This window comes from Camellia sinensis, chromosome 1, assembly GCF_055761805.1.
Source record: "Camellia sinensis isolate YWXY chromosome 1, ASM5576180v1, whole genome shotgun sequence".
NCBI lineage: Eukaryota > Viridiplantae > Streptophyta > Magnoliopsida > Ericales > Theaceae > Camellia > Camellia sinensis.
In genome coordinates, this window is record NC_138961.1 from 2687018 (window position 1) to 2714291 (window position 27274).

General features: G+C 33.2%; 2 protein-coding genes across 3 annotated transcripts; both read left to right on the plus strand.

Annotated features, from left to right (window-relative positions):
• Positions 1 to 8705: 8705 nt before the first annotated feature.
• LOC114301679 (ALBINO3-like protein 2, chloroplastic) lies at positions 8706 to 21818 on the plus strand. Of its 2 annotated transcripts, XM_028246642.2 has the most exons (15): positions 8729 to 9311; positions 11865 to 11971; positions 13013 to 13140; positions 14099 to 14170; positions 15959 to 16060; positions 16447 to 16506; positions 16808 to 16873; positions 17922 to 17969; positions 19299 to 19475; positions 19565 to 19620; positions 19697 to 19814; positions 20002 to 20091; positions 20353 to 20462; positions 21272 to 21379; positions 21535 to 21818. In XM_028246642.2, exons 1-14 carry the CDS (start codon positions 8818 to 8820, stop codon positions 21339 to 21341), a joined length of 1698 nt encoding a protein of 565 aa, XP_028102443.2. In that variant the 5' UTR covers positions 8729 to 8817; the 3' UTR covers positions 21342 to 21379; positions 21535 to 21818. The 2 variants fall into 2 exon arrangements, with proteins under 2 accessions (XP_028102442.2, XP_028102443.2); XM_028246641.2 differs by lacking the exons at positions 21272 to 21379; positions 21535 to 21818 and adding an exon at positions 20559 to 20942 and having other exon boundaries at positions 8706 to 9311.
• LOC145788921 (uncharacterized) lies at positions 21591 to 26658 on the plus strand. Its single transcript, XM_082870429.1, has 3 exons — positions 21591 to 21721; positions 22685 to 23210; positions 26347 to 26658. The coding sequence occupies exons 2-3, from the start codon at positions 22756 to 22758 to the stop codon at positions 26525 to 26527; spliced, it is 636 nt and encodes a 211-aa protein (XP_082726555.1). The 5' UTR covers positions 21591 to 21721; positions 22685 to 22755; the 3' UTR covers positions 26528 to 26658.
• Positions 26659 to 27274: the final 616 nt, after the last annotated feature.

The window sequence follows — 27274 nt, forward strand, 5'->3', positions numbered from 1 at the left end:
ATTGAATTTAGTTTCCCAAACCCTCATGTATACAGGAAGCCTATATACTAGATCAACATACTCGAATGGATTGTCACCGCATTCAGACATTACAGCGAGCATATGAGAACATGGATAGTGTCGTATCTCATATTTCCCACAACTGCACGTTGGTTGATTCATCCGCACAATTTGTGTATTACGACCTCGTCCATGGCGAAACGATGTTTGCACCTCAAACACGCGGTGTGGCCTATCAGAAAATTGTAATAGAAATTAATCAAGTTCATGTTTTTAGGTGTACTTAACTTGACAACATAATAACAACAATTTAGTTTATATTACAAACTAACCTGTCATATGATATCAACCTAAAAGTATTTGCCCTTGCGATGCCATCCTCAATAGTTTTTTGCATATCTCTAGGGTATTGAAACTCATTTCGTACATCTATTTCAGCTTGGGCTCCCATCTCGTCAAAATATTTTATGAGCCGCCAAAATGTAAATTCAACCATAATTGAGATAGGTAAGTTCCTTGCACCTTTCAAGACGCTATTGAAGCACTCTGCATCATTGCTGGTCAATACCCCCCACCGATGTCCACCGTCATACGAAAGGGCCCACTCCTCAGGATTCATCTTGTAAACCCAATTGATGGCTTCTTGGTTAATAACCTGTATTTGTTGTAAGTAACCATTACACTTCCGTCATTGATGAGCACTCCCTGCTTTCCATAGAAGTTGTTTGAGCTCCTTATTTTTGAACTTAGTGCTGAAGTTACTACAAACATGTCGAAGGCAGTGCCGATGATATCCAACAAATTGGAGCGAGGGATTCAGCCAATGCCGCCTCACAGCAGCTAAAATACTCTCAGCTCGATCAGATATCAAAGTCACTCCCTGTCGATCCATGACACTATGTTCCTTGATATTTGCAATGAAGAACGACCAAGACTCCAAACTCTCCCTGTCGACAACAGCGAATGCAAGCGGTAATATTTTGCCATTGGCAGTGACAATCGTTGCTACAAGCAACACACCAGTGTATTTCCCGTATAAGAATGTACCATCTATGGTTATAACAGGCCTACAATGTCTGAATCCATCGATGACGGGTTTGAAAGACCAGAAAACAAAGTGGAAGACGGGCATAATGGTTGTACTTCCGGTATATTTGTGCTTCCATTGCACGATGGTGCCAGGATTAGATGTTTGTAATGCATACATGAATTTAGGCAATATCCTATATGATTCATCCCAATCCCCGAATACCATTCTAATTGCCTTTGCCCTTGCATGCCACGCCTTCTTGTATGATATACTATAGTTCATGGTCTTTTTTATATCTTCGATGACATTCTTAATGGGCATATCAGGTTCATTCTGCATATGACAAACAAATTATTTTGGTGTGAACACTTTAAACAAACAAATATGTATATAAATGTAAACATTTATTTTGTATACTCACCACAACTTGTCTCAAAAGATGAGAAGCAATGTAACTGGAGCTAATATTTGTGTGGTCCCTGTTCATTCGTGGGAATAAACAATGGTGAGGACCCCTATACTGCTTTATTTCAAAAAGACCATGCTTCCTACTAAGAGATGCACGCAGCCACCATCTACAATCGTGTTTGCAAGCACACACCCAAACGTCTCGCTTGGAGATTACGACTTTATACTCTCGATTATTTGTTGCATGGTACAATTTCACAGCATGTATCAGTTGCTTCTTATCAACAAAAACCATCCCTTTGTCCAACTCTGGATTTTCAGCATTCCAGATTCAGTTACGGGGAACGACATCGCGGTTACTAATGTCAAAATCACAACCTATGTGAATGTTTTCATAGAAAGGGATTTCAGGTCTAGGTGGAATGGGGGCATTCTGAATATCAACGGGAGCGTTGGCATCATCATCATCATCATCTGATCCACCCAATAAATTTTCTTCATCACACATTTCATTCTCATCATTGTCTAGGGCGACATCAGGACCGTACATGTCACTGTCAGCACACTGCACAGAATTAACCGTTTCAGCCATATTACCAGCAACTTCAACTGGAGTGGTATGATGACTGTAGGTGGGCACATCTTCGGTGTTATTGTGAAATTCAGTCTCATATCCACCACGTGAACTTGATTCTCCACCATGGCCATGAAATGTCTGTTGTGTGTAGCCAGCTGCATAACATTCATTCGATTCATACATAGGAGACTGAAACGCTGTCGTGTCAATCCCATGTGTCAGCAATGTAGTAAACGGATGAGAATCCATCTGTGTTATATTCGGAAGATTTTGTACAACCTGTTTCTCAATGTACACTTCCAAACAATTTGGTGGTTGGAAACTTCCACCGATACTTAATACGGTGTTCAACACCTCATCGTCATTAATCGGTAATATTTTGTATTTGCTGGTTGCTTGCCACTGGCGATAAGGATATCTGCATTTGAAGATCAATCGGACTGTTTCCCCGTAACTTGCCACCTTTGACATAAACATCTCCTCCAAATTGCTAAGTGTGGTGCCAAGTTGCACCCCATATATCCCTTTCGGCTCAGCATCATATGATGCACCTTCATCGGGATCCCGAATTATGTTTCCCCCCCAGTAGAAGATAATTGGAACAGTTGCCATATACTTGCTTCAATGAAACAGTAAACATTAAAATATGAGCAATATACATATATCGAAACAATGTCCATATAACCACAAGCATTATTATCAGCATAATAAAACAATCTTACCATTGCGGCAAGGGTCTCCCTATTACAATATGATCAATTTTTAAAAGGCATTCACTGAAAATAAATAAATAAATAAATAAATAATAACTCTACAGAACCGTTAATTTACGCAACGATTTAATCGTACTTTGTATTCATCGGGATCCGAATTAGTGCTTTGTATTCATAAAAGATGTGAGTCTAGGTATAGGGCTTGTAAAATGTTTACCTTAAAAAAGGTTCATGTTTCTTTAATGGTAAATGAAAAACATTTAAAAACTTAAGAGATGAATATGATAGTGTAGATGAAACCAGAGAATATAGGTTTATCGTTGACTAAGGGAGTTTGAGGTGGAATTTGCACTGAAGAAGATGAAATCAGGTAATTTATTAGGATAAGATTGTTTCCCTATTGAGGGTTTGGAAATGTTTAGATAAAGAGGAGTCTGTCTTGATTGAAAAAATTCTTTAATAAGATTCTAATGAGTACAAAAATGTTTGATGACTGGAGAAAAAGTATTTTAGTACTTTATTTATAAAAATAATGGAGAGTTGAGTTCATACCCTTATTTGCCTTCGTCATGGATGAGTTCATACTTGGGAGAATATCTCATGGTGCGGGTTATTCATTGATGATATTGTTCTACTTAATGAAACTAAGGAAGGAATCAACAAAAATGTAATAATGACTTATAATTATATAAATCAAAATAAAAATTATAAAAACATAATGTTCAGATTTTCCTTTTCAATGGTGGCGGACAGTCACAAAGTGGAAGTGGCGATAAACCACTTCGTTTAATACCCATTTCAAAAACTTTTTCTAATTTTCTTAAGTTTTGTGAGGAAATTTTAATTTCTACTATAATGCTATTATATGTATTACAAATTCAGCTCATTAAATTTTTTAAAATTTCTATGACAAGATTATAAAATTAAATGTTAGTATTTTATGATGAAATTTCTTCAAGTTATTCTAATATCAAAGTTAATATTTTTTATAAAAATTACTAATTTTATTGAATGTATATTAAAGATAATACATGATATAGTGGTTTGGTTTTATTTTTTTAATTATTTTTTGATTTTTTTGAAAAAATATAAATAAATTTGACAAAAATAAATTTTTGGTTTGATTTGCAAATGGTTGTGAAAGAATGTGGCACCTCCCAAAATTACACTTTTTTGGTTGGTTAGCTTGGAGGGGCAGAGTGCAAAATGATCTTACATACAATTTACAAGTGAGTATGTGCTTATATGCAGACACCTGCAATAAGCTATGTCCTAAAGTATGGATTTCGATAGTTAACAACTAAGTGGAAACCTTTAACTAAACCCAAATGAAAATAAATTCTAAAAATTTGTAATCATATTCTGGGTGTCTGACCCCAAATATAGTGAAATAAACCAAACGAAACTATACCAAAATATTATTATTTGAATAAAATAGAGTCAAAATTAAATATTTTGAGAGAACATGATATTTTCATTTATTATTTTGAAGTCAATAAAAATATTTATTTTTTAATAAACTAGAGTCAAAATTAAATGTTTTGAGAGAAGATGATCTTTTCATTTATTATTTTGAAGTCAATAAAAAAATGTTTTATTTAATAAAATAGAGTCAAAATTAAATAATATGAATTATCGGTTTATGAGTAACATAACTAATAGTTTGTTTGATATTTTTTTAATGAGGAAAAATTATTAGGTACTCTTGGAAAGTCATGCGTTTATGTTTTTCAGTAATCATCCATTGCCTTTAAGTAAAAATTGATTTATTGACCTCTTAATTTATAAATAATATGACTAAAAACTTGTTTGATATTATTTTTTTAATGATTTCTTTGACTTTTTTATAAGTTAAAAAAGTTAATATGAAATTGGGTTGCTTTTTATTTTTTATTTTTAACGGGTGATAAACATAATTTTTTTTATCAATTTTAATTTTTTAAAAATTAATTTTCACAAAATAATGTTTTTTGGGTGAATACAAAATAAGGTAATATTCCTTACAGTGTACCATAATATCTATACAAGTGATTGGACTTACAGATTTTCGTAAGTCAGTATTATTTGGGTGAGTGGCAAATCGAAAATGAAATTTACCTACTTAGTTCTAGATTATGCCAACCAATTGATGTACAAACTGAATAAAAAATTCAATATATAACCATAAAGTGAACAATTCATGCTATGTATATTAGTAATTATGTGTAACAAATAAAGAATACTCTAACTGTATATATGATTAAAGCAAATTGACTTTAACACATCAACTTCATATATAACATATACAAAATGAAAAACATTATACAAATTCATAAATTTTATAAATTATTCTTAATAATTGATATATCATGTACTAATATCTGAATTCATGAATTTCATAAAATGATTTTCAATTTTCAAGTCTCAATTATATGAATTTCATAATATGACATTAACAATTATCAATTATATGAATTTCAATTTTTTTAATTTTATTCTTAGTTAAAAAAAATTACTTTTAAAACCCTAATTTCAAAACCTAATTTCCTTTTAATTCCTCTTAACAAGCAACAAATAAAATTTCCATTTCAACAAATATAGGTTGATAAATTTTTTAGTTTATGTGGGGTTAAAATTTCCTCTTAACCCCATATTTTTTAAAATTTCCCCATATTTCCTCTTAACCTAATTTCCTCTTAACCCCATATTTTTTAAAATTTTGAAATGTTAAAATTTCCATTTCAACAAATCAAAACCTAATTTCCTCTTAACCCCATATTTTTTAGTTTATGTTTTTAAATTTTTTAAAACATTTTGTTCAAACCGTTTATAATTTATGTTTTTTTAAAAATAAACAAAAATCAGTTTATAAAATTTTTGTAAACATAAACAAAAAATGTAAACGTTATCAAACGCTATCTTAATTTTCTACAAACCAAAAAAAGTGACTAAAAACTATGTTCCCAAAAGAGGCCAAAGAGTGGAGTTGAACATTGTGAAAAAACACAAGATCACAAGAGTAGGCAAATAGTGGAGTTGAACATTGTGAAAAAAACAAGATCACAAGAGTAGGCAAAGAGTTTAACATTGTGGAAAAAAACAAAAATGAAAAAGTTTTCTTCTTTTCATCCTTTAAAAAATAGAAGAAACAAACAGCTACTGTAGATCAAGAATTTGCATAGATTTAAACATTCACAAAAGAGAAATCAAAAAGTAATATTATTTTCATCCTTTTAAAAAAATAAAAAAATAGACGAAACAGAGATTGTGGATCAAAGCATGCATGAAAAAGTTAAAGATTTTTAACCCCACCACCCACCACACCATGTGCTTGGGCAAGCATAATGACAATCTCCACATTATACTACCTCAAATAGAACCCACATGGCTCCTTCATTAGTTTAATCTAATATTTGCATATTATAATTTAAACTATACTTCATTTTTGGTTTTACTTTGATCTAACTTGTTTTTGTGAACAATTCATATTGATGTACAAACTGAATAAAAAATTCAATATACAATCATAAAGTGAACAATTCATGCTATGCATATTAGTAATTATGTGTAACAAATAAAGAATACTCTAACTGTATATATGATTAAAGCAAATTGACTTTAACGCATCAACTTCATATATAACATATACAAAATGAAAAACATTATACAAATTCATAAATTTTATAAATTATTCTTAATAATTGATATATCATGTACTAATAAAATTTTTAAAATTAAAGCATGAATTATGTCAATGATGTAATAGGTGTTATACTAGTAGTTAATTTTTTTTTTATAATACAAATTTATTAATTTATATAACATTATCAATTTAAAATAGGGATAATTGGTGAACAGTCCACACTTGGTGAACAGTCCACACTCATGGGGCCATATGTTATTTGGTTCATGAAAAATTCCAAATTCCAATTCAAACAAACTCTTAGTTATGTTACTCATAAATATCTGAATTCATGAATTTCATAAAATGATTTTCAATTTTCAATTCTCAATTATATGAATTTCATAATATGACATTAACAATTATCAATTATATGAATTTCAATTTTTTTAATTTTATTCTTAGTTAAAAAAAATTACTTTTAAAACCCTAATTTCAAAACCTAATTTCCTTTTAATTCCTCTTAACAAGCAACAAATAAAATTTCCATTTCAACAAATATAGGTTGATAAATTTTTTAGTTTATGTGGGGTTAAAATTTCCTCTTAATCTAATTTCCTCTTAACCCCATATTTTTTAAAATTTCATTCCTCTTAACCTAATTTTTTTAAAATTCTAACAACAAATAAAAAATATGGGGTTAAAATTTCCATTTCAACAAATATACACAATTCAAAATTCCAAAAAAAATATAGACATTTTGATTCACAAGCATAATTTCAAAATTCAAATTTCTGCTTTCAAATATCAAAATATAGACATTTCATAATTCCAATTCAACAAATATAGGTGAAGAAGATGATTTTGTGTGTAGATCAAATATAGACATTTAGCTCAAAATGTCTATATTCCAATTCAACAAGTATGGCATCTAGCTCAAATATAGGTGAACAAATATTGGTGAAGAAGATGTCTATATTTTCTTCAGAAGATGATTTCGAAATATAGACATTTCAAATTATTCACAAACATAATTTCTGATTTCTGATTCAGAAGCAAAATTCCAAACCCTAACATTTTCACAACACTGATAAAAAACCCTAACACATTACAACCAACACATTTAATAATTGACATTTAAAACCCTAACATTCACATTTTCACAAACACACATTCACAAAACACACATTCACAAACACAATAAATAAATACATAAAATTCAGAAAAAATGACAGAGCCATACCACGGAGACAGAGACAGAAACAGAGAGTGAGAGCAGCGGAAGAGCGAGAGCGACAGTGACAGTTGAGCAGAGGGAGATCGAGAGAGAGAGAGAGAGTGAGAGAGAGAGAGAGTAGAGGGAGATCGAGAGCTGAAGGTGAGAGAGCAGAGGGAGATCGAGAGGGAGATCGAGAGCTGAGGTTGAGAGAGCAGAGGGAGATCGAGAGCTGAGTGTGAGAAGTGTAAAAAACGTGGCTTGGGTGTTCTTTATTATGTCTGAAAGCGTTATTAGAAATGGCGAGTTTGTAAGTGCACAGTGAAGGCGCTATTCGGAATAGCGTTTTCTTCACAAACCAAATGAAGCGCTATTTGCAGCAGTGAAGGCGCTATTCGGAATAGCGTTTTCTTCACAAACCAAATGAAGCGCTATTTGCAACAACGTTTTCTTAATCAAACTCGCTAATTGGAATAGCGATTACACTGTTCATCAAATTTCGACCTCCTCACAGTAAAAGCGCGAATGAGAATGGCCCTTCAGCTTATTTTGGGAATTTCGTCAGAAGTTGGCCTAGTTTAGGAAATAAAATGCAAAATAGGCTTATTTTGGGAAAAAGCCCTTCAATTCAACCTCCTAAAAATGATTCCACGCTTGAGTAGACTTCTAAAGTTTGAAAGTTGTAGTCCATTGAACAATAGAGCAAGTAGTAAACAAAGTTGTAGTCCATTGAACAATAGAGCAAGTAGTAAACAATGAGCAATAGAGTAAGGCCTCGTTTGGAAAGGCTATGTTTTAGTTAAAATGTCAAAAAATTATTAAATTAGCCAAAAAGCCAGCAACTCATACAAAAAAGTTAAAGATTCTCTTTTTTCTCTACTTTTTGCATATCTTTTCGTAATTAGCCAAAAAGTCATCATAAACATACTAGTTTTTTTTAGCTCATATTTTAGTCAAATAGCCAAAAAGTTATTAAATTAGCCTATTCCCAAACGAGGCCTAAGTGAGAAATAATAGAAGAAGTGAAAAATAAAAATAAAAATTAGGATTTTATTTTTTTAATAAAAAAATGTGCACTGATTTTTCATTTTTCAAAAATATGTACCAAAAAAAAAACTTTAATTTAATATTAAAGGTGTGTTATGATCTCTATTATAATTATGTTTCATTAACAGGGATGTAGAAATAAAATTAGTCCGAAAATAATAGCGTGGGAGTGATTTACCCAATTAGGATTTATTAGTGTGACATCTAAGTTTGGTATTGTACGCGATGCCAGCAATGGCGACCCCGAAGCTCTTTCTATCAAAGCTTCTTCGTCGTCGCTCTTCTCCAACTCTTTCTTCCCTAATCTCTTCTTCTTCTTCTTCTTCTTCTTCTTCTTCTTCTCACACTTGTTCGCATTCAAACCTCTTCGATCAATCTCACAACCTCACATCCCCAAAACGCTTTCTTCCCCTTCCACCATCGACTCTGCACTCGCTCTCTCCTCACTACAATTTCTTGTGTTTCCGCTTTCTCTCCACTCGTGACTCGGAATTCGGTCCGAGTCTGGACTCGGACAATCAGTCTGATGAGTTTTCTAGCCTAGGGTTTGCTGCTGGTGGTGGTGGTGGTGGTGTTGATGATGATGGTTTGGAAGTTGCAGAGGCGCTGGTTAGTGCTTCTGCTTCTGCTGGTGATAGCAGCGTTGCGGAGTCGATTCTTCCTGTTCGTGCAGTGGTTTCGTTGCTTGATTATTGCCATGACTTCACTGGATTGCCTTGGTGCGTATATTCACTTTTGTTGAACACTTCGGGATTGGTTGCTTTGAAAATTGGGTGGAATATGAAAATTTTTAATTTGAAATTGGAATTAAGGAAATACAAAGTACCATCTAAGGCCATGTTTGATTACCGATACTAATAGTGAAGAAATTAATACCCTTCAAATTAGTGTGGGATTCACTGGGATAAATTATCCTCTTGTCCATTGTTTGATATGCATTGAATTAGTAGGTAAAAGACTCTTTTTATTTTATTTCCTTATATATAATCTCACCCCTACACCATTACTAATAATCTTACAAATTTATTGGATTATTGGATTAATAATCCTAAAACAAATTTTTAAAACAAACATTATTGGACCCACGGATTAATAATTACAATCCCATACTCTAATCTTGTCAATCAAATATGCCCTAAGGCTTTTAGTTTGCAGGATTAATTTTTTTTTAAGTTAAAACAAAATGTTCGTCTTATTGTGTATGTCATTGTTAGAGATTGTGGGAGGAACATTCAATAACTTGGTCTGTGGACTATCATTCACTCAAGGATGAAACTATGTATATTGTACTTTAGTAAGATAATTTCAAACTAGAGTACTTTGCACCCTCAAAATTTCAGTGCTTTGCACTCTCAAAATTATAAAGATTCACTACTCCAAATTATTTACATTACAAAATTTTAAAAATAGTTTCCAAATCGAGTTTTACCAAATATTAATCTATTATTCTATTTGTTATCTGTGTTATTTCTTATATTTATGTATTGTTTAAAGTTACTTATATTCTTCTATTTGTTATTGTTCTTGTTTTATGCTCATATATGTCATTTATGTTGTTTTTTTTTCCTTCTATAAATTACACTTTAATTTGCTTATGCACCTTATTTTGTATTCATTCCTCTGTTCATCCATTCTCTAGAAATAGGAATATTGTCCGGAAATGAAAATATTGTTTACATTCAACATGTCATTCTTAAAATTGATTTCATAAAATTTAATACCGTTTATTAAAATGAATTATCATTTTACCCCTACAAATATACATTTTCAACTATAAAAATTTTCAAAACTAAATTGCGTAACAAGATGTAAAATGATTTTGTAACAAGTTATTTGATCACATTTGTTGGAAAAGATATAACTTAAGGTTTTGATATTGAGTATATCATAGATGTTTATATATATATATACTACAAAAAGTGGTGATTATATGGCTGATTATATTTTTGTTCTCAATTATGTTGACAAAGAATGTTCGATTGATAGTAATATTATTCACTTTTTTATGCTAGTATAAATCAAAATATAAAATTTTTATAATAATTTTGTTTTTTTGATCAAAAGCTACATGTATTTTTTGCCCACCCAAAGTTCGAATCCTAGATCCGTCCCTGCATTCACTACAACTAGAAATGTTGTTAATTGTTTAATTAGGGACAAAGAATACTTACTCAGGGCAGCTGCGTTACATGGACTCTTCTATTCTCCAAAGTACAAAAGTAGAAGTGTGAGATATGTGTGTGAGATATGTGTCTGACACCGTATTCAATTTAGACACTTGTATCTTCTAATTTTTTACATTGTTTGAAAAAGAAGAAACTCACATTTGCTAGGTAAAAAAAAATTTTAGTCTCACATATGACAAGATGGAAGAGATAGAAATTCCATATTATCACTACATCCTATTTAATTTCAATATTTCTCCATAATTTTTACCACATTTTATCTAAAAATATCATACAATATGCAAGATATATGTAAGTGTTTATGATCAGTCCTTATAACCATGTTCAACTTACCATTAGGTTTATAAATGTGTGACACTTGAAGTTGCACCTGATACCCATTTATAAAAAAAAAAAAAAAAAAAAAAATTATATATATATATATATCCCAACATTTAGGTTTATAAATGTGTGACAGTTGAACTTGCATCCGATAGCCGTACCCAAGTCCATATAACATAGCAGTGGAGGCATTAATTACGTACAGTGCTTAACTACTGCTATAATTTGTTGTTTGTGCATCTCTATAATGTGAACAACTTGATCTAACCCTGCTGTAACCATGGTTTTGAGTCTTTTGACCTAGTTTATGAGCAATTTTCATAACTTTTAGGATTCGTTTGGGATGTAGGTTGGCTTTTTGGCTATTTTAGTCTGGGGCTAAAAGCCTCATTTGGGATAAGCTTTTTGGTTTTTTGACTTTTGTGAGAGAAAAAATGAAATAATTATGGTTTGGATGTGACATTTTGTCTTATTGGACTAAAAAGCCTATTTTGTCTTTTTGTGGCTATTTTAGCCAAAAAGTCCCTATTGAGCTTATGCCAAACGAGGGCTTAGTTGAATTGATGTAAGTCTTTGAAAATTTTACATATTTCCAACTGTTTTTTAAGTTGCTATTTTTTATTCTCTCTTTTTTATTGCAGAAGATACATTTTCGTGTCTTGATAATTACATATCTGATGCAGGAAACATACATTGTAACTATGATTTTTCTTCTACTTTTTTTGTGTGTTCTAATGTCCATATCTATAATGAATGACTTTTCAGGTGGGTAATAATTGCTTCTTCAACTTTGGTTCTTAGAATTACATTGCTGCCCATGCTTATATTGCAACTCAAGAAGTTAAAAAAGATTGCAGAATTGTTTCCTAAATGTGAGTCTTTACTTTCTTTAACAATGGATATGAACCTATAATTGTTCCCTTTTTTTGTGTGCGCGCACCTGAGTATAATGTAACCATAAATGTATTTATCAAAAAAAATTTGGAACACTTACTCAACATAGGTTCAAAACCCGACATACCATTAACTAAACTTAATTTTATCCTTGATCTGTTTTTTTTTAAGATGGAATTTTTATCCTTTATCTTTCTCCTTTAGTAGACTCTTGAACTCCATTTTGGACTCTCTTGGCACATCACTTGCACCCAAATCAACTACCATTGTTTTGAATTCATTTGAAAATAATCTACCTGATGAAAAATAAAGAGGCGTACTTGTTTCTGTTTGTGCAGACTGCGGAATAAGCACGTTTGTTAGACATGTTCATGGTTGATTCAGTGGACTAATTTTTTACTATTTAGTGAAGTATGGCTTTAAGGCGTGCCAATTTTCATGAGTGAAGTGTCGTTCTTTTTCCAACAATACACTTTACACAGGGTACAAATTACAATGCTTGAATTTAATATATGGGATGACTCCACATCCTCACCAATGTGGTTTGTACTTTTCCCTTTTTAAGGAAAACTGACTGCCATATGGCTTTAGTTCAATACTGCCCCTTGCCACACCAAGCAGCATAGGGAGTCAATACAAATTCAATGAGGTAAAATGGCGTTTTTTATTAATTATTCCAGTGATACCTCAAGGTCCCTACTAATTGCACCATACTGGTGCCTCCACCGTGTATGCAGTCGACTATTACTACTACTACTGTGGTATGGACATGAATTGTCTGTGTTGCTCTTTCCTCTCTTCCTTCCTCTTCTCATCTTCCCCTAGTTTTCTACACCAGCACATTAATACTCTACATCAGCACATTAATAGAAAAAGGTAGTTGATTATATTCAGTGACTTGTAAAAAAACATGTATCCGATTTGCTGTTATTTACAATGGATTCCATCTACATTTCAGTGAGGTTGGGTATTTAACTTACACATAATTTTTGCTTGACTTTCTTATGCATCTCTTAAAGTGCCTCCTCCATTGCCACCACCTCTCTCAGGAAGAAGTTATATCGACCAACTTTCACTCTTCCGTAAGGAAAAACGATCTGTTGGGTGCCCTTCATATTTATGGTTCCTAGCATATTTTTCTGTCCAGGTGAGAGTTCTCTTCACTCTATGCTGTAGTCTATTATTTAATTCAAAATCATTAATTTTCTTCTTAGAGGATAATTTCAAGGGGCAGTTACCAATTAGTCCTATTAACTAGACCTATTTATATACAGGTCCTGACTAATAATTTTATTACTGTAAATTTATTCATAAAAAGAAGAGAGACTTATCAATAGGACTTAATGGATAATTACTCCCAAAAGTAGGACTTATTGGTAATTTACCCTAATTTTTCAACATCATTAATAATGCAAAATTGCAACAGTATCAGAATGAATGGAACTCTTTGGTAGTGAAATTAAGCTAGCAGATTAGTAGCCACCACCATGCTGCATGCTGGAACACAAGGGAAGAAAATAAAAACAAAAAAAAAAAAATTAGGTTTTTGCATGAAGTACATGATGGAGACCCTTCCCAAGCACCAACTCTCTCTACCCACTTAATTTTAGTATCACAGGCAGCTCTCCTAGCTCCTAGCTCCTCGAACATGAACCCTTCCTTTCCAACCGCTCTTTGCAAATCTCTCTTGTGCCTACTCCACCCTTGTCTCAGCCCCTCTCCACCATAAGAGCTCAAGAGAGACAAAGAAGAAAGCATTTTGAGTGGAGGATTTAGACTTTCCTGTGCCATTTACAGAAGCACTGAGCCTAGTAATAAAATAATCAGTCTGGGCCCTTCTTTTACTACCACCTTTACTGGCCTTAAGATTTGCACTTCAATCCAAACCACACAGGGGTCATGTTTCACTTTTGAACCATATAGAGTTGTGTTTTGTGTCAAACACCAAGAGGTAAAGTGTAAATTCTCCAATTTTATATGTAGAAGCAAAGAAAAAAGAAAAAAAAGAAAAAAATGGTTTTGTAGAAAAATTGTATTCTGGTATGCTATATTACATAGAAATTTCTTAAGGCTTTATGTTTGCCTTTTGTGCAAAATATGTGCAGGTCCCATGCTTTTTCTTGTGGATGACAAGCATTCGTAGGATGTCACTTGATCACCATCCGGGGTTTGATTGTGTAAGACACTAGCATACCCAACTTTTACACAAGTCTATGGTCTATTATTTTGTTTACTATTGCTATTGCTAGCTTTATCTCATATTTTGTACTTTCAAGACCATGTTGTGAGTGGAGAAGCAAACTCCTATTAATTGTCTTCTTGGACGTTTCTACAACATAAATAATGTTTTATTGCCTCATATATTTAAAGAGAATTGTGAATTGAATTTTTATGATATGTTGTTTGTTCCAGTAGTTTCCTTATCAAATTTCTACTCTTTGGGTGAAGCCATGCTCACCAATCCGGGATTGAGTTGCGGGAACCCGTTCCCCCACCCCCATCTCTTGAAAAATAAAAAACTTGAAAATCATGTCCACTTGTATTATGTGGCACTCCAATCAGTACTACATATTTTTGTGAAGTAGAATGATTGTATTGCAAAGCTCTGATAGGCAATGGATTTTCTAGGAGTAGGTGCTAGATTAATGCATGTGCTGCCCTAGTATAATAATTTATTTTGGACTGGAAAACTGTACGCTAAGAAGCATAAATAGAATGACGGAATTGGAGCATTTACTTCAATAATAGCGTAGAGCAAGATCCCAAAACTAATGTGCATTATGACCGACTGGGATACCATGTCCTCCTTCCATTTCTCACATGGGTAATTTTCTTATGTGAAATCCTTCGCTGATAGGGTAAGTCAATTTTGATAGTCATGCCATGTTATTCTTCTATCCTCTTGAACGGACGGCTGAGGTTTTTCTGTTAAGATAGAGCTAATGTAAGAAGCACGGACACGGACACGTGACACAACACGGACTTGCCGACACGTTAATTTTCAAAAAATACAAGACATGACACTTAGGGGACACGCATGAAATATATAATTTTATATATATATATATATATATATATATTATTATATGTTATATATATGAATATATCATTCAAATTTAATAAAAAATGTAATATGACACTAATTCTTATAAATTTATGTAGTTTTTGTTTTATTATTGTATTTTAAGTTGTTTTGTTCAAACTTATAATTAGTTTCACATGTGTCTAATCAATAGACACGTGTGTTTAAGCGATTGACACGTGTCCTCCAAGTGTTTGAAGAGTGTCGGTGTCCGACACGGACACAACACGGATGCGTTACCTTCTTAGAAGTGTCCGTGCTTCTTAGGAGCTAATAGCTTTCTGGGAAGGCCTGAGGATATCTGTTTATATGGGTCTTCGGCAGTCTTTGATTGAGGCCAGCACAGAGTTTGTTATAAGATGGGTGAGATCTGGGTCCTGGTGTCATTGGTGTTATGGTTACTCTACAGGTGAAATCTTGGATACTGTCATGACTTTAAAGGAGATGTCAGTTAGATTTTTTGTTCTGGGACCTTAAGTTAAATTACCATAAATTTATAAACCATAAGTTCCACCAGCAGCACACAACTGTAAAATAAATATAAATGATTTGAACTACAAAACTTGATTGTATTAGTTTCTAGTCTCTCCTACTTTGGAGTATAACCAAATTTTTTTTTTTTCTTTCTATCCTCTTTGAATTTGCTTCATTTTGGGCCTATTTAGAGTGCTATTGAGTTAACCTGAGTAGTGAATAGTATTAATTGGTTCATAAAGTAGCAAAAATTGTGGTGAAATGTTGCCATATTTTTGCCATCTGCACTTACATGACAGTGTATGATGTGTTGGAGAATGCTCAACACTTTAGCAAGTTGTAATTTTTTAAGGCTTCTGCAAATGCTTCATCCGGTGCTAACATCAATTTTTTGTTGAATACATTGCAGGGTGGCATTTTATGGTTTGAGAATTTGACTGAATTCCCTCATGGGGTTTTAGGTGCCATCTTTCCACTTCTCATTGCCAGTTTGCATTTTGCTAACGTTCAGGTAAATTCATTGCTTTTCTCTGAGTATGACCTTTACTGTTATTGGAGGGGAGGTCTGTGTAATTATGTTAAACTTGTGGGGCTCATTGTATTTTCTCCATTACTTAAAGGAGGTCACTGCAATTGACATTATTTTTACTCTCTCTCTCTCTCTCTCTTCCCTTTTTTAATTGAATGCCTTGCCTTCTGTACTGCTATCCAATTGTATTAAGGATATTTTTTAGGGGTACGTGATGTTACAGACATGCACTGTCTAAAACTCTTTGATCATCTAGATTTGTTGGTGCATTGTTGTATCCAGCAGCTTGTTTTCTTAGTGTTACTTGGGTATACAGTTTTTTTCCCGACTTTTTTTATTTTATTTTTTTCCCCCTATGATTTTATCAGGTTTCATTTCGGACATCTTCAGTAGGAAAAGTGACTGGCTTGTTCGGCTTATTAGCTCAAGTAAGTGGATGATAGGAGATGTCTGGTAGTTTAAGTTTCATAAATATTGCTATCTTATCATAGATTTATAGTTGAAAATCTTATTAAGCAAGCATTCATATGTTTTTATTAAATTTGTTGAGACTAGTTGCTGCGAAATTTTTTCAAAATGGAGAAACAATCACCTTTGAGAGATTTTCAATTATATAACTCGTGTTATCATCCCCCATCAAAATTCTTGTAAAATCTTTAAACGTGTTTTCCTTTTGTTGCTTATGCTATTTATTGTAGGAAAGTTCTAAGGATTGCCTTTTCCTTGCAGTATTACAAGTTGTACTTGGAAATATTGACACTACCTTTAATGCTCATTGGGTTTTGTGTACCCCAGGTAATTCAATATCTGATGTTCTTCTTATTTTTTTAAGATGATAGGCAATATTATTTTGGATCACTTAAATTCCATATTAGTTTTAACCGTTTCATTTGTATAGATAGTGTGTACTAGGTTGCACCCCCTTTAGTTGGCCCTTTTTAATACTACTTCCATCTTTATTTATCAAAAAAGAAAAAGAAAAAAATCTTCCCAGTTGAGAAGAATTCTCATTAGTCATTTCTAATGACATTTTTTCTCATATTATCGGTATGTTGATCATGAATGTATTGGGGAAAAGACACAGTAGGCTTAGAAGGATGTACTTCAATGGGTAAAGGTATAAAGTGAATGAGCTGGCAATGGGAAAACCCATGAACAATTTCAAAAGAACTCATATGATATGAGTAATCTGATAGCCTGAACTCTTAGAAGCAAATTATACTGTTGCAACACTAAATCCCTATTACCTAGTTTGTCACCTATAATGCATATCCATGTAAATTTCCCAAACTATAATTAAAAACCTCAGTTTGCCATCATTTTGGGGATGCAATGCTGGAGAGAACTATTTAGTCCTAAACAAAATCCAAAGTTTCTACGCTATGAAACTATGCAAGTAACAAGTTTAACATCCTTACCGCACGCAATGAAAATAGGTAATCAATGTAGTTTAATAACTCTTCTAAAGAACAACTTAGCTACATTTGATACATATGTTATTTTACTCCAAGGGATAAACTTGGCCATCTTAGAAATGATGTTAGTAGGGGTTGAACCTATGGTGTGATGTGAGTGATTCCATAAAACCTTATTTCTGGGAAGTTAGGAAATCTAAATGCATCTGCTTTTAAATCCTGAATCACCTCTGATATTATTCTGCATACCCAATGCCGTGGAACCAAAAATTAGGAAACAATCTTATGACATATATATTCGCATCTTTCTGTATTTTATTGCTGCTCTCTTGTTTAACTTGATAGACCCATTTTGGTATTTGCCAGTAGAGTTTTTCCTCCAAAGCTCAGAATTTTGAAGTCTTGCCTTCATTCTATTTGTTTTGCAGGGGAGTTTGGTCTATTGGCTGACTAATAGTTCGTTGACTCTCATTCAGGTTAGTCCTTGCTCTTTGTTTCTTACATATAGAGGAACCATTTGCCAAAATGCTGGAGGTTTTATTGCGTGTTCTGGTGCTGATATTCCCAAGGATGAGTTTGATTTGGATCGGTGTTCCGAAGATGAATTTGTTAATTAGATCAAAAGTTCCTTTTGATACAAATATCCTTAATAAGAAATGAGATATTTTCCAATAGACGTCCACTTTAAAAAAAGTATTAGGTTGATAAACCGATGTATCAATGGCCGAAAGGCTATGCAATCTGGAGATTAAAAGTGCAACATGGACACGTTGATATGACAATTTTCAAAAAGTGCAGGACACAACACATGCAAAAAAATATATAATTATATATATTTTTAATGTCAATATGAGTGTTTCATTTAAATATAATAAAAAAGGAACATGCTACTAATTCCTAAAATCTAAACGAGGAAGGGTTAATATGTATGCATTCATATTGTTTTCTTTTATCGTTGGATTCCAAGTTATTTTTTTTCAAAATTGTAATGCGTTTTGTGTCTTAACGAGGGGCATGTGTGACCACTAGTGTACAAAGAGTGTCCTAATACCCACACACTTTTCTAGAGTTGCTCATCACTTTTTTGTTCCAAACCGCTTTCCTATTAAGCCTAAACCAATCGTAAACCCCTCCCTATCCCTTTGGCCTTTAACTTCATTTCAAAAATATCTTGAAAGGATAACTATTCAGAGAATTCTAGTCCCTTTTCTTGGAAGTTGTAGTGACCTACCACTTTGGAACTAATCTTTGGCAGCTTTTTGTAAGGGCAAAAATGCATTTTCAGATGTAGTGCCAGCATGGGGTGGGAATGGGAACAAGACTGAATAGGAGCGTGATGAATTTTGCAAAGCTATAGTGATAAAGGTTTGAAAAAAAAATAAAATAGAACAAGGTTGTGTTGGCTGTCTACCTAACGTAATTCCTCTCCCTTTAGATGTAGAGCTGAGTAATGTACAATGTGAACTTTTCTCATTGTTGGTGAAGCAACAAATTTCTATTGTCGGGCAGCAATGAACCCTGTCTTGTTCCAAACTTGGCCTGTTGTCATGTTGTGCTATAACTTGTTATTTGAAATTTCTGGGGGCAGTAGTGAATCATGGTTGCAACAAATTTTTGCTTTGCCTTTCATTTCATGCTGATTGATTTTCTTTCTGACACAATACTCTGTTTATGTAGTAGTTGGTAATTTTTAAGGTTCATGGTACAGTCTCTGGGATTTGCATCTGTGTATGCCCATTAGTAGGAGTTTAGGTCATCTTTAGCATTTAAATAGTTTTCAAAAACATGTCAAACAACTTTTGCAGCAACTCTCTCTCAACCATCCTGGTGTTCGTGAGAAGTTAGGGCTACCTGACAAGGCGGCTCCAGTCCCTACTGCAAATTGTGAAGAAATGGATACACCTGGAGAAATGCAACCAGATCTGCTAAGAAAGGAGCGAAAAATTCGTGTGCACAATCTGTCTGCTCAAGAACTACTTGCTGTGAGTCCACTGAACATGAACCTCGTGTTTTTAATGCGAGCATTAGAGAGAGCCATTTTCTTATATCTTAATAAATGGGACTTTTACAGTTATCTGTCCAACTCTTGGCTAAAGGTTATAAAGATAGAGCAATTCCATTGCTACGGTAACATCCGTCTTCCTCATAAGGTACATAGCTTTGTCTTATGTGGTTGTAATGTGCAAGTAACTTAATATAACAGATTGGCACTTGAAAAGGATCCCGATTATGTGCAAGGCTTGGTTGTTATGGGACAGACACTATTGCAAAGTGGACAGCTTGCAGAGGCTACCGAATACTTGGAGCGTGCCATCTCCAAGGTTTGTATTTTGAATTCTTTAGTAAATTGCAGTTATATTACTCTTAATCTTTCTTGGAGTAGAGCTTGCAAAATGACTATTTTTGTTGATCATCACAAACACTAGCTCCTTTTGATTTGGTTAGGAGCATTCAAAATTTGCATTGTTTGCCCCCTTGCTAATCAAAAGATTATATAATTTTTGCCAGCTTTTTCTCATTGGCCATCCAACAGAAGTTGAGGAGGTTGATCTCTTGATTCTCGCTTCTCAATGGGCAGGCATTGCCTATATACGTCAGGTGAAGTTTAGTAATACCAGCACAACAATAATTATGCTCCTTTTGTTTGAATTGAAAATATTTTCTGCATTTTCTGGCATTTGGTACAACATAAAATAAAACTCAACAAAAAGCAAACCTATAATTTTAAAGGTAGAAAACTTTTTTCGAATTAAAGTTTTATTAATGCCACCATACTACCACTGCCACCACTACCTCCACAATGCCATTGTCGCTACCACCATCACCCAAACACCACTAATACAATCATTTGTATGGCAGGAGAGATGTGCAGAGGGAATCAAACACCTTGAAAGAGTTGCAAATTTGAAAGAGCCGGAGGATTCAAAGAGCAAAGCCCATTACTATGATGCATTTATACTGCTTGCGAGGTATGAATTGGGTGTGATCTATTATTGGTCTTTTCACATAAACACATACGCCTTTGCCTTACTAACATTGAATAGGGGATCAATTGGCCTTTTCAGTGCTTTATACAAGGAAGGTCGCAAGGCTGAGGCTGCTAAGTATTTGCGCATTGCAGTTGTTTATGATTCTGCTTACAATGTATACTTAGAACAATGTGAAAAGGACGATGATGAATTTGTTGGTGATCTTGTCAGCAGCAGGAGAAGAGATTACTAATTTTCTAGTCCTTCTAAAATTAATTTGTTCTTTTCTTGTTGATTTCACCTTCTGATTGATTTGCATCTTGGAATAAACATAAGCATAAAGGGATAAAAAGCCACCCTTTCAGTTTTGTATGATTTTACTATATTTACATTTGTATTTCTATTTATTCATTTATTTGTTTTGTATTATTAGTACTAGAGGTTTAATGGTTGAAAGACATTCTGAGGTTTCGTGGGAAATCATAATGGATTACCCAAATTGGTAGTGTTTGTTTGGAGGGTATGAAAGTCAGTTAAAATGCAACTTTATAGATTTTGTAATTTCAATTGCAGACCAATGCAGTTTATCTGTGTTATCATTAATAGCTATTTACAATAGAAACCATTAAGTTTGCATAAATTGGATGGATAAGCATGATAGAGTTGAGATGGCAGGGGAAGGGAGTATCTATCATGTTTATGAATACACCACTATTCCTCTCTTTCCTTGAGATGGGTATATGCTCGATAACTATCTAGTAAATGTGAGAAGGAGGAAACTAACGTAACTGAAAATAAATATAATGCAGCAAAGATTTTCACTTTCTGCGAGCTGGCTGCTGCAACAAAGAACTTCAAGCAAGAATGTCCATTGGGTGAAGGTGGATTTGGAAGGGTTGACACTTTAGGGCGGGAAGGTAGGTAACAAAGATCTTTGCCTTAAATTAAACTGATTTGTAGTTGTATTAATATAAAAAATAAAGATAAAAACATTGTTCTGAATTGATGTGTTCGTATTTTTATGTGGAATTATAACACACTTGAGCTTTAATTTTTGGGTTGTGGTGAATAGGTTGTGGCGGAGATTAGAGGCTTCTGGTGTATGCAAGGAAACAAGGAGTTCGTTGTTGAGGTTTTGGTGCTGAGTCTCTTCCATCACCCAAATCTGGTACACCTCGTGAGATATTGTGCTGACGAAGATTAGAGACTTTTGGTGTATGAATATATGCCAATCGGTTCTTTGGAAGATCATCTACTCGGTACTCGTTTCCTTTTCGTATCTTCTTTCAAAAAAATTTTTACTGTCATATCTAAAAGTACATTGATATTTATAAAGACAATAACTTTTTATTTTTCTCTTTGCTCTGGTTTTACACGGTTGTGAGCCTGCATGCCAACGTGAAAATATCTGTGCTTACTTGAACCTCTTGTCTGTTCTTCCTCCTTTATTTTTATTATTTTTTAAATTATACAAAGAAAGTGTAAATTAATTAACTTTGTGCTTTATGCTTGCTTGGGGTTGTAGGTATTAACTTTTTAATTAGTATGAAATGAAAAAGTGTTGATGTATGTTTGAAAATAATGTAATGAAATAATTTGATAGCATGATTTTAAATATTATGGACATTTCAGAAGATGAAAAGCCGTTAGATTGGTTGGCAAGAATGAAAATAGTTTCAGGTGCTGCTGAAGGTATGGAGTATTTGCACGAGAAGACAAACCCTCTTGTTGTATATCGGGATTTAAAATCCTCAAAACATATTTTTGGATGAAGATTTTAATCCAAGACTCTCTGATTATGGGCTTGCTAAGCTTGGACTTGGTGGCAGAACAGAAAGAAAATGATTATGATTTCTTACCATCATGTTTGGATGAATAAAAGAGAAGAGAATGTGATTTCTCACCTATCTTATTTGGATAGAGTAAATAACAAAAAAGAAATGAAAGAGTTATACCTCATTTTACTAAGATAACCTTCTATATTAGTAAGTTATATTTTTTCATAAGAGTAATTTTGATATTTAAAAAAAAAAAATTATTAAACCCAATTCTTCTTTTACTTAAATCTCATTATTTTTAGTGAGAAACAAAACTGAAGTTTTGTAATAATTCTTTTCTCACCATCTATTACAATTTCTCACGCTTTCTCACCCTACTTAACTATCCAAACAAACAAATAAGTGAAAGAGTATCCATTCACCCTCTTTCTTTTTGTTTCGCAGCAAACCCCTCCATGGAAACGGAGTCTTGGGGCTTCTTATTAGTGTGATATGTAAGTTTGGTATTGTACACGATGCCATTGCCAGCAATGGCAACCCCGAAGCTCTTACTATCAAAGCCTCTTCGTCGTCGCTCTTCTCCAACTCTTTCTTCCCTAATCTCTTCTTCTTCTTCTGTCTATTCTTCCCACATTTCTTCTCATTCGAACCTCTTCGATCAATCTCACAACCTCACATCCCCAAAACACATTCTTCCTCTTCCACCATCGACTCTGCACTTGCTCTCTCCTCACTACAATTTCTTGTGTTTCTGCTTTTTTTCCACTCGTGGCTCAGAATTCGGTTCAAGTTTGCGGTTTGCTAGTGCTGGTGCTAGTGCTGGTGGTGATGGTGATGGTTCGGAAGTTGCAGAGGTGCTGGTTAATGCCTCTGCTTCTGCTGGTGATGTCAACATTGCGGAGTTGATTCTTTCTGTTCGTGCAGTGGTTTCGTTGCTTGATTATTGCCATGACTTCACTGGATTGCCTTGGTGTGTATATTCACTTCTGTTGAACACTCAGGTTTTGTTGTTGTGAAAATTAGGTGGAATATGAAAAATTTTAATTTGAAAATGGAATTGAGGAAATACAAAGTAACCATAATTTGATTCTTATAGGTTTTAGTTTGAAGGATTGAATTAAAACAAAATTTGTCTTATTGTGTTTGTTAGAGATTGTGGGAGGGAGGAACATTCAAATCTAGGGTAGGTAGGGTAAGGGGGGTGCACCCAAAATTTTTATAAATTGTGTATTATACTAATAATTAGTAAGATAATTTCAAACTAGACTAGTTTCGTACCCTCAAAATTTCAATAGTTTGCACCTTAAAAATTATAAAGATTCACAACCCAAATTATTTACATTACAAAATTTTAAAAATAGTTTCCAAATTGAGGTTTATCAAATATTGATGTATTCTGTTTGTTCTGTGTTATTTGTTATATTTTTGTATTATTTAAGTTACTTATATTCTTCTATTTGTTCTTATTTGTTACTATTCTTGTTTTATGTTAATATGTCATTTATGTTGTTTTTTTTTTCTTTTTTCTTTTTTCTCCTATAAATCACACTTTGCTTATGTACCTTATTTTGTATTCATTCCTCTGTTAGTTCATTCTCTAGAAATAGGAATATTGTGCAGAAATGAAAATATTGTCTACTTTCAACATGTCATTCTTAAAATTGAGTTCATAAAATTTAATACAATTTATTAAAACGAATTATCATTTCACTCCTAAAAATATGCATTTTCAACCATGAAAATTTTCAAAACTAAACTGCGTAATAGGATGTAAAATGATTTTGTAACAATTTATTTGATCACATTTATTGAGAAAGATGTAACTTAAGGTTTTCTATTATAGATGTTTATATATATATATATATATACTACAAAAAGTGGTGATTATATGTACGATTATATTTTTGTTCTCAATTATGTAGACAAAGAATCAAGGAAGCACGGGTGCGGGTACGAGTACGGTATCGGTACGGGTACGGGTGCGGATACGCCGATACGGTAAAATTTAAAAAAAGTATGATACGGATACGGCTGCGATATGCTGATATATATATATATATATTTATATATAATTATGGTTAAAGGATTCAATCTACAAATTAAAATTAAATATCATAATTAAAAAGAGAACTACTCATTTTCTTATAATTTAAAATCATTAAGCGTTAAAAAAAATATTTGTAAAATCTCTCACTTTGACATGTTACGCACTGTAAGTTTGTGATCATAATTTATTTTTAAAATCGTTCTTTTTGCTCATTAATTTGCTATTTTTATAGGGTGAGACCAAATTTTCAATTGAGGCAGATTGTCAATTGCAATTTGCATAATCCATAAAATTGCATCATTCCCAACCACTACTAATCAACTAAAACCGTATCAATTTTTAATGTTTTGTGCATAAACTTTAAAAGTTTGTTATGATTAAAGATTTTATAAAGAAATTCTAGGAGGATTTGAAGCAAAAGTATAATGCATAGTCATACACAGAACTGTCCTTTATAAGCCTTGTTATTTTTATTTTTTTTTGTTCAAATTGCTTTTTAAAAGCATCAAAATCATTTGCTGATATGCTTATACAATTCATACAAATAGACAGGACAACGGAGAAACATCAAAATTGCTGATCTGCAAGGGCACCAAAAAAAATAAAAAAAATTGCTGATTTGCAAGGGCACAAAAAAAAAAAAAAAAAAAAAAGGCCCCGGCATACCCATGGTGTACCCACGCCGTACCTGAATGAACCAAACGTACCGGACCCCTTTTGCCGTACCTGGTACGCGTACCCACGCCGTACCCGAATGAACCAAACGTACCGGACCCCCTTTTGCCGTACCCGGTACGCGTACCGTCGTACCGGTACGCATATCTACACCCGGTAAGTATCCGGTACTTGTACGACACTATTTTTGGAGTACCTTTGCTTCATAGCAAAGAATGTTTGATTAATAGTAATATTATTCACTTTTTTATGCTGGTATAAATCAAAATTTAGGGTTGGTTTGGGATGTCCTAAAAAAGTGCACTTTTTGACTTATTGGTGGGTTTGGGTTGGGTTTGGGTTGGGTTTGATGTGATGTGTTAGAGAGGTGATGTGATTTAAATAAGATGATGTGACTTAAATAAGATAGTGGCTTTTTGACTTTTTGGCTTATTTAGTACATGCCAAACTAGCCCTTAAAATTTTTATGATAATATTTTTCGATAAAAAGTTATATGTATTTTTGCCCGCCCAAAGTTCGAATCCTAGATCTGTCCCAGCATTCACTAGAACTAGACAAATAGAAATGTAGTTAATTGTTTAATTAGGGACAAAGAATACTTACTCAGGGTAGCTGCGTTACATGGACTCTTCTATTCTCCAAAGTACAAAAGTTGTGAGATATGTGTCTGACACCATATTCAATTTAGACACTTGTATCTGCTAATTTTTTACATTGTCTGAAAAAGAAGAAACTAACATTTGTTGGTAAAAAAAAATTTATAGTCTCACATATGATAGATGGAACAGATAGAAATTCCATATTATCACTAAATCCTATTTAATTTCAATATTTCTCCATAATTTTTTCCACATTTTATCTAAAAATATCATACAATATGCAAGATATATATAAGTGTTTATAATGTGTCCTTGTAAACGTGTCCAACTTTAGGATGCATATCCTAATATCCTAACATTTAGGTTTATGAATGTGTGACGCTTGAACTTGCACCCGATACCCATACCCAAGTCCATATAACGTAGCAGTGGAGGCATTAATTATGTACAGTGCTTAAATACTGCTATAATTTGTTGTTTGTGCGTCCCTATAATGTGAACAACTTGATCTAACCCTTCTGTAACCATGGTTTTGAGTCTTTTGACCAAGTTTATGAGCAATTTTCATAATTTTTAGTTGAATTGATGTACGTCTTTGAAAATTTTACATATTTCCAACTGTTTTTTAAGTTTTGGCTATTTTTTTATTCTCTTTTTTATTGCAGAAGATACACTTTCGTGTCTTGATAATTACATAGTTGATGCAGGAAACATGCATTGTAACTATGCTTTTCTTCTACATTTTTCGTGTTCTAATGTCCATATCTATAATGAAACTTTTCAGGTGGGTAATAATTGCTTCTTCAACTTTGGTTCTGAGAATTACATTGCTGCCCATGCTTATATTGCAACTTGAGAAGTTAAAAAAGCTTGCAGAATTGTTTCCTAAATGTGAGTGTTTACTTTCTTTAACATTGGATTATAATTGTTCCTTTTTTCTGTGTGCGCACCTAAGTATAATGTAACCATAAATGTATCATAGGAGGAGCCTTTTTTTTTTTTTTTGGAAGATTTGGAACCCTTACTTAACATAGGGTCCAAAAACCCGACATACCTTCAACTAAACTTAATTTTATCCTTTTATCTTTCTCCGTTAGTAGACTCTTGAACTCCATTTTGGACTTTCTTGACACATCACTTGCACCCAAATCAACTGCCATTTGAATTCATTTGAAAATAATCTACCTGATGAAAAATAAAGAGACATACTTGTTTCTGTTTGTGCGGACTGCAGAATAAGCACGTTTGTTAGACATGTTCATGGTTGATTCAGTGGACTAATTTTTGACTTTTTAATGAAGTATGGCTTTAAGACGTGCCAATTTTCATGAGTGAAGTGTCGTTCTTTTTCCAACAATACACTTTACACAGGTACAATGCTTGAATTTAATATATGGGATGACTCCACATGCTCATCAATGTGGTTTGTACTTTTCCCTTTTTAAGGAAAACTGACTGCCATATGGCTTTAGTTCAATACTGCCCCTTGCCACACCAAGCAGCGTAGGGAGTCAATACAAATTCAATGAGGTAAATTGGCGTTTTTTTATTAATTATTCCAGTGATACCCCAAGGTCCCTACTACAGTATAACTATACCAATTGCACCACACTGGTGCCTCCACCATGTATGCAGTCACCTATTACTACTACTACTGTGGTATGGGCATGAATTGTCTGTGTTGCTCTTTCCTCTCTTCCTTCTTCTCTTAT

Bases quoted from the DNA above. Each gene is read 5' to 3' on its own strand.
- LOC114301679 (XM_028246641.2), top strand. From the start codon at position 8,818: ATGCCAGCAATGGCGACCCCGAAGCTCTTTCTATCAAAGCTTCTTCGT. The intron at 9,312-11,864 runs GTGCGTATATTC...ATGACTTTTCAG, and splicing joins GACTTCACTGGATTGCCTTG to GTGGGTAATAATTGCTTCTT. The intron at 19,621-19,696 runs GTAACATCCGTC...TTAATATAACAG, and splicing joins AGAGCAATTCCATTGCTACG to ATTGGCACTTGAAAAGGATC.
- LOC145788921 (XM_082870429.1), top strand. From the start codon at position 22,756: ATGCCATTGCCAGCAATGGCAACCCCGAAGCTCTTACTATCAAAGCCT. The intron at 23,211-26,346 runs GTGTGTATATTC...GAAACTTTTCAG, and splicing joins GACTTCACTGGATTGCCTTG to GTGGGTAATAATTGCTTCTT.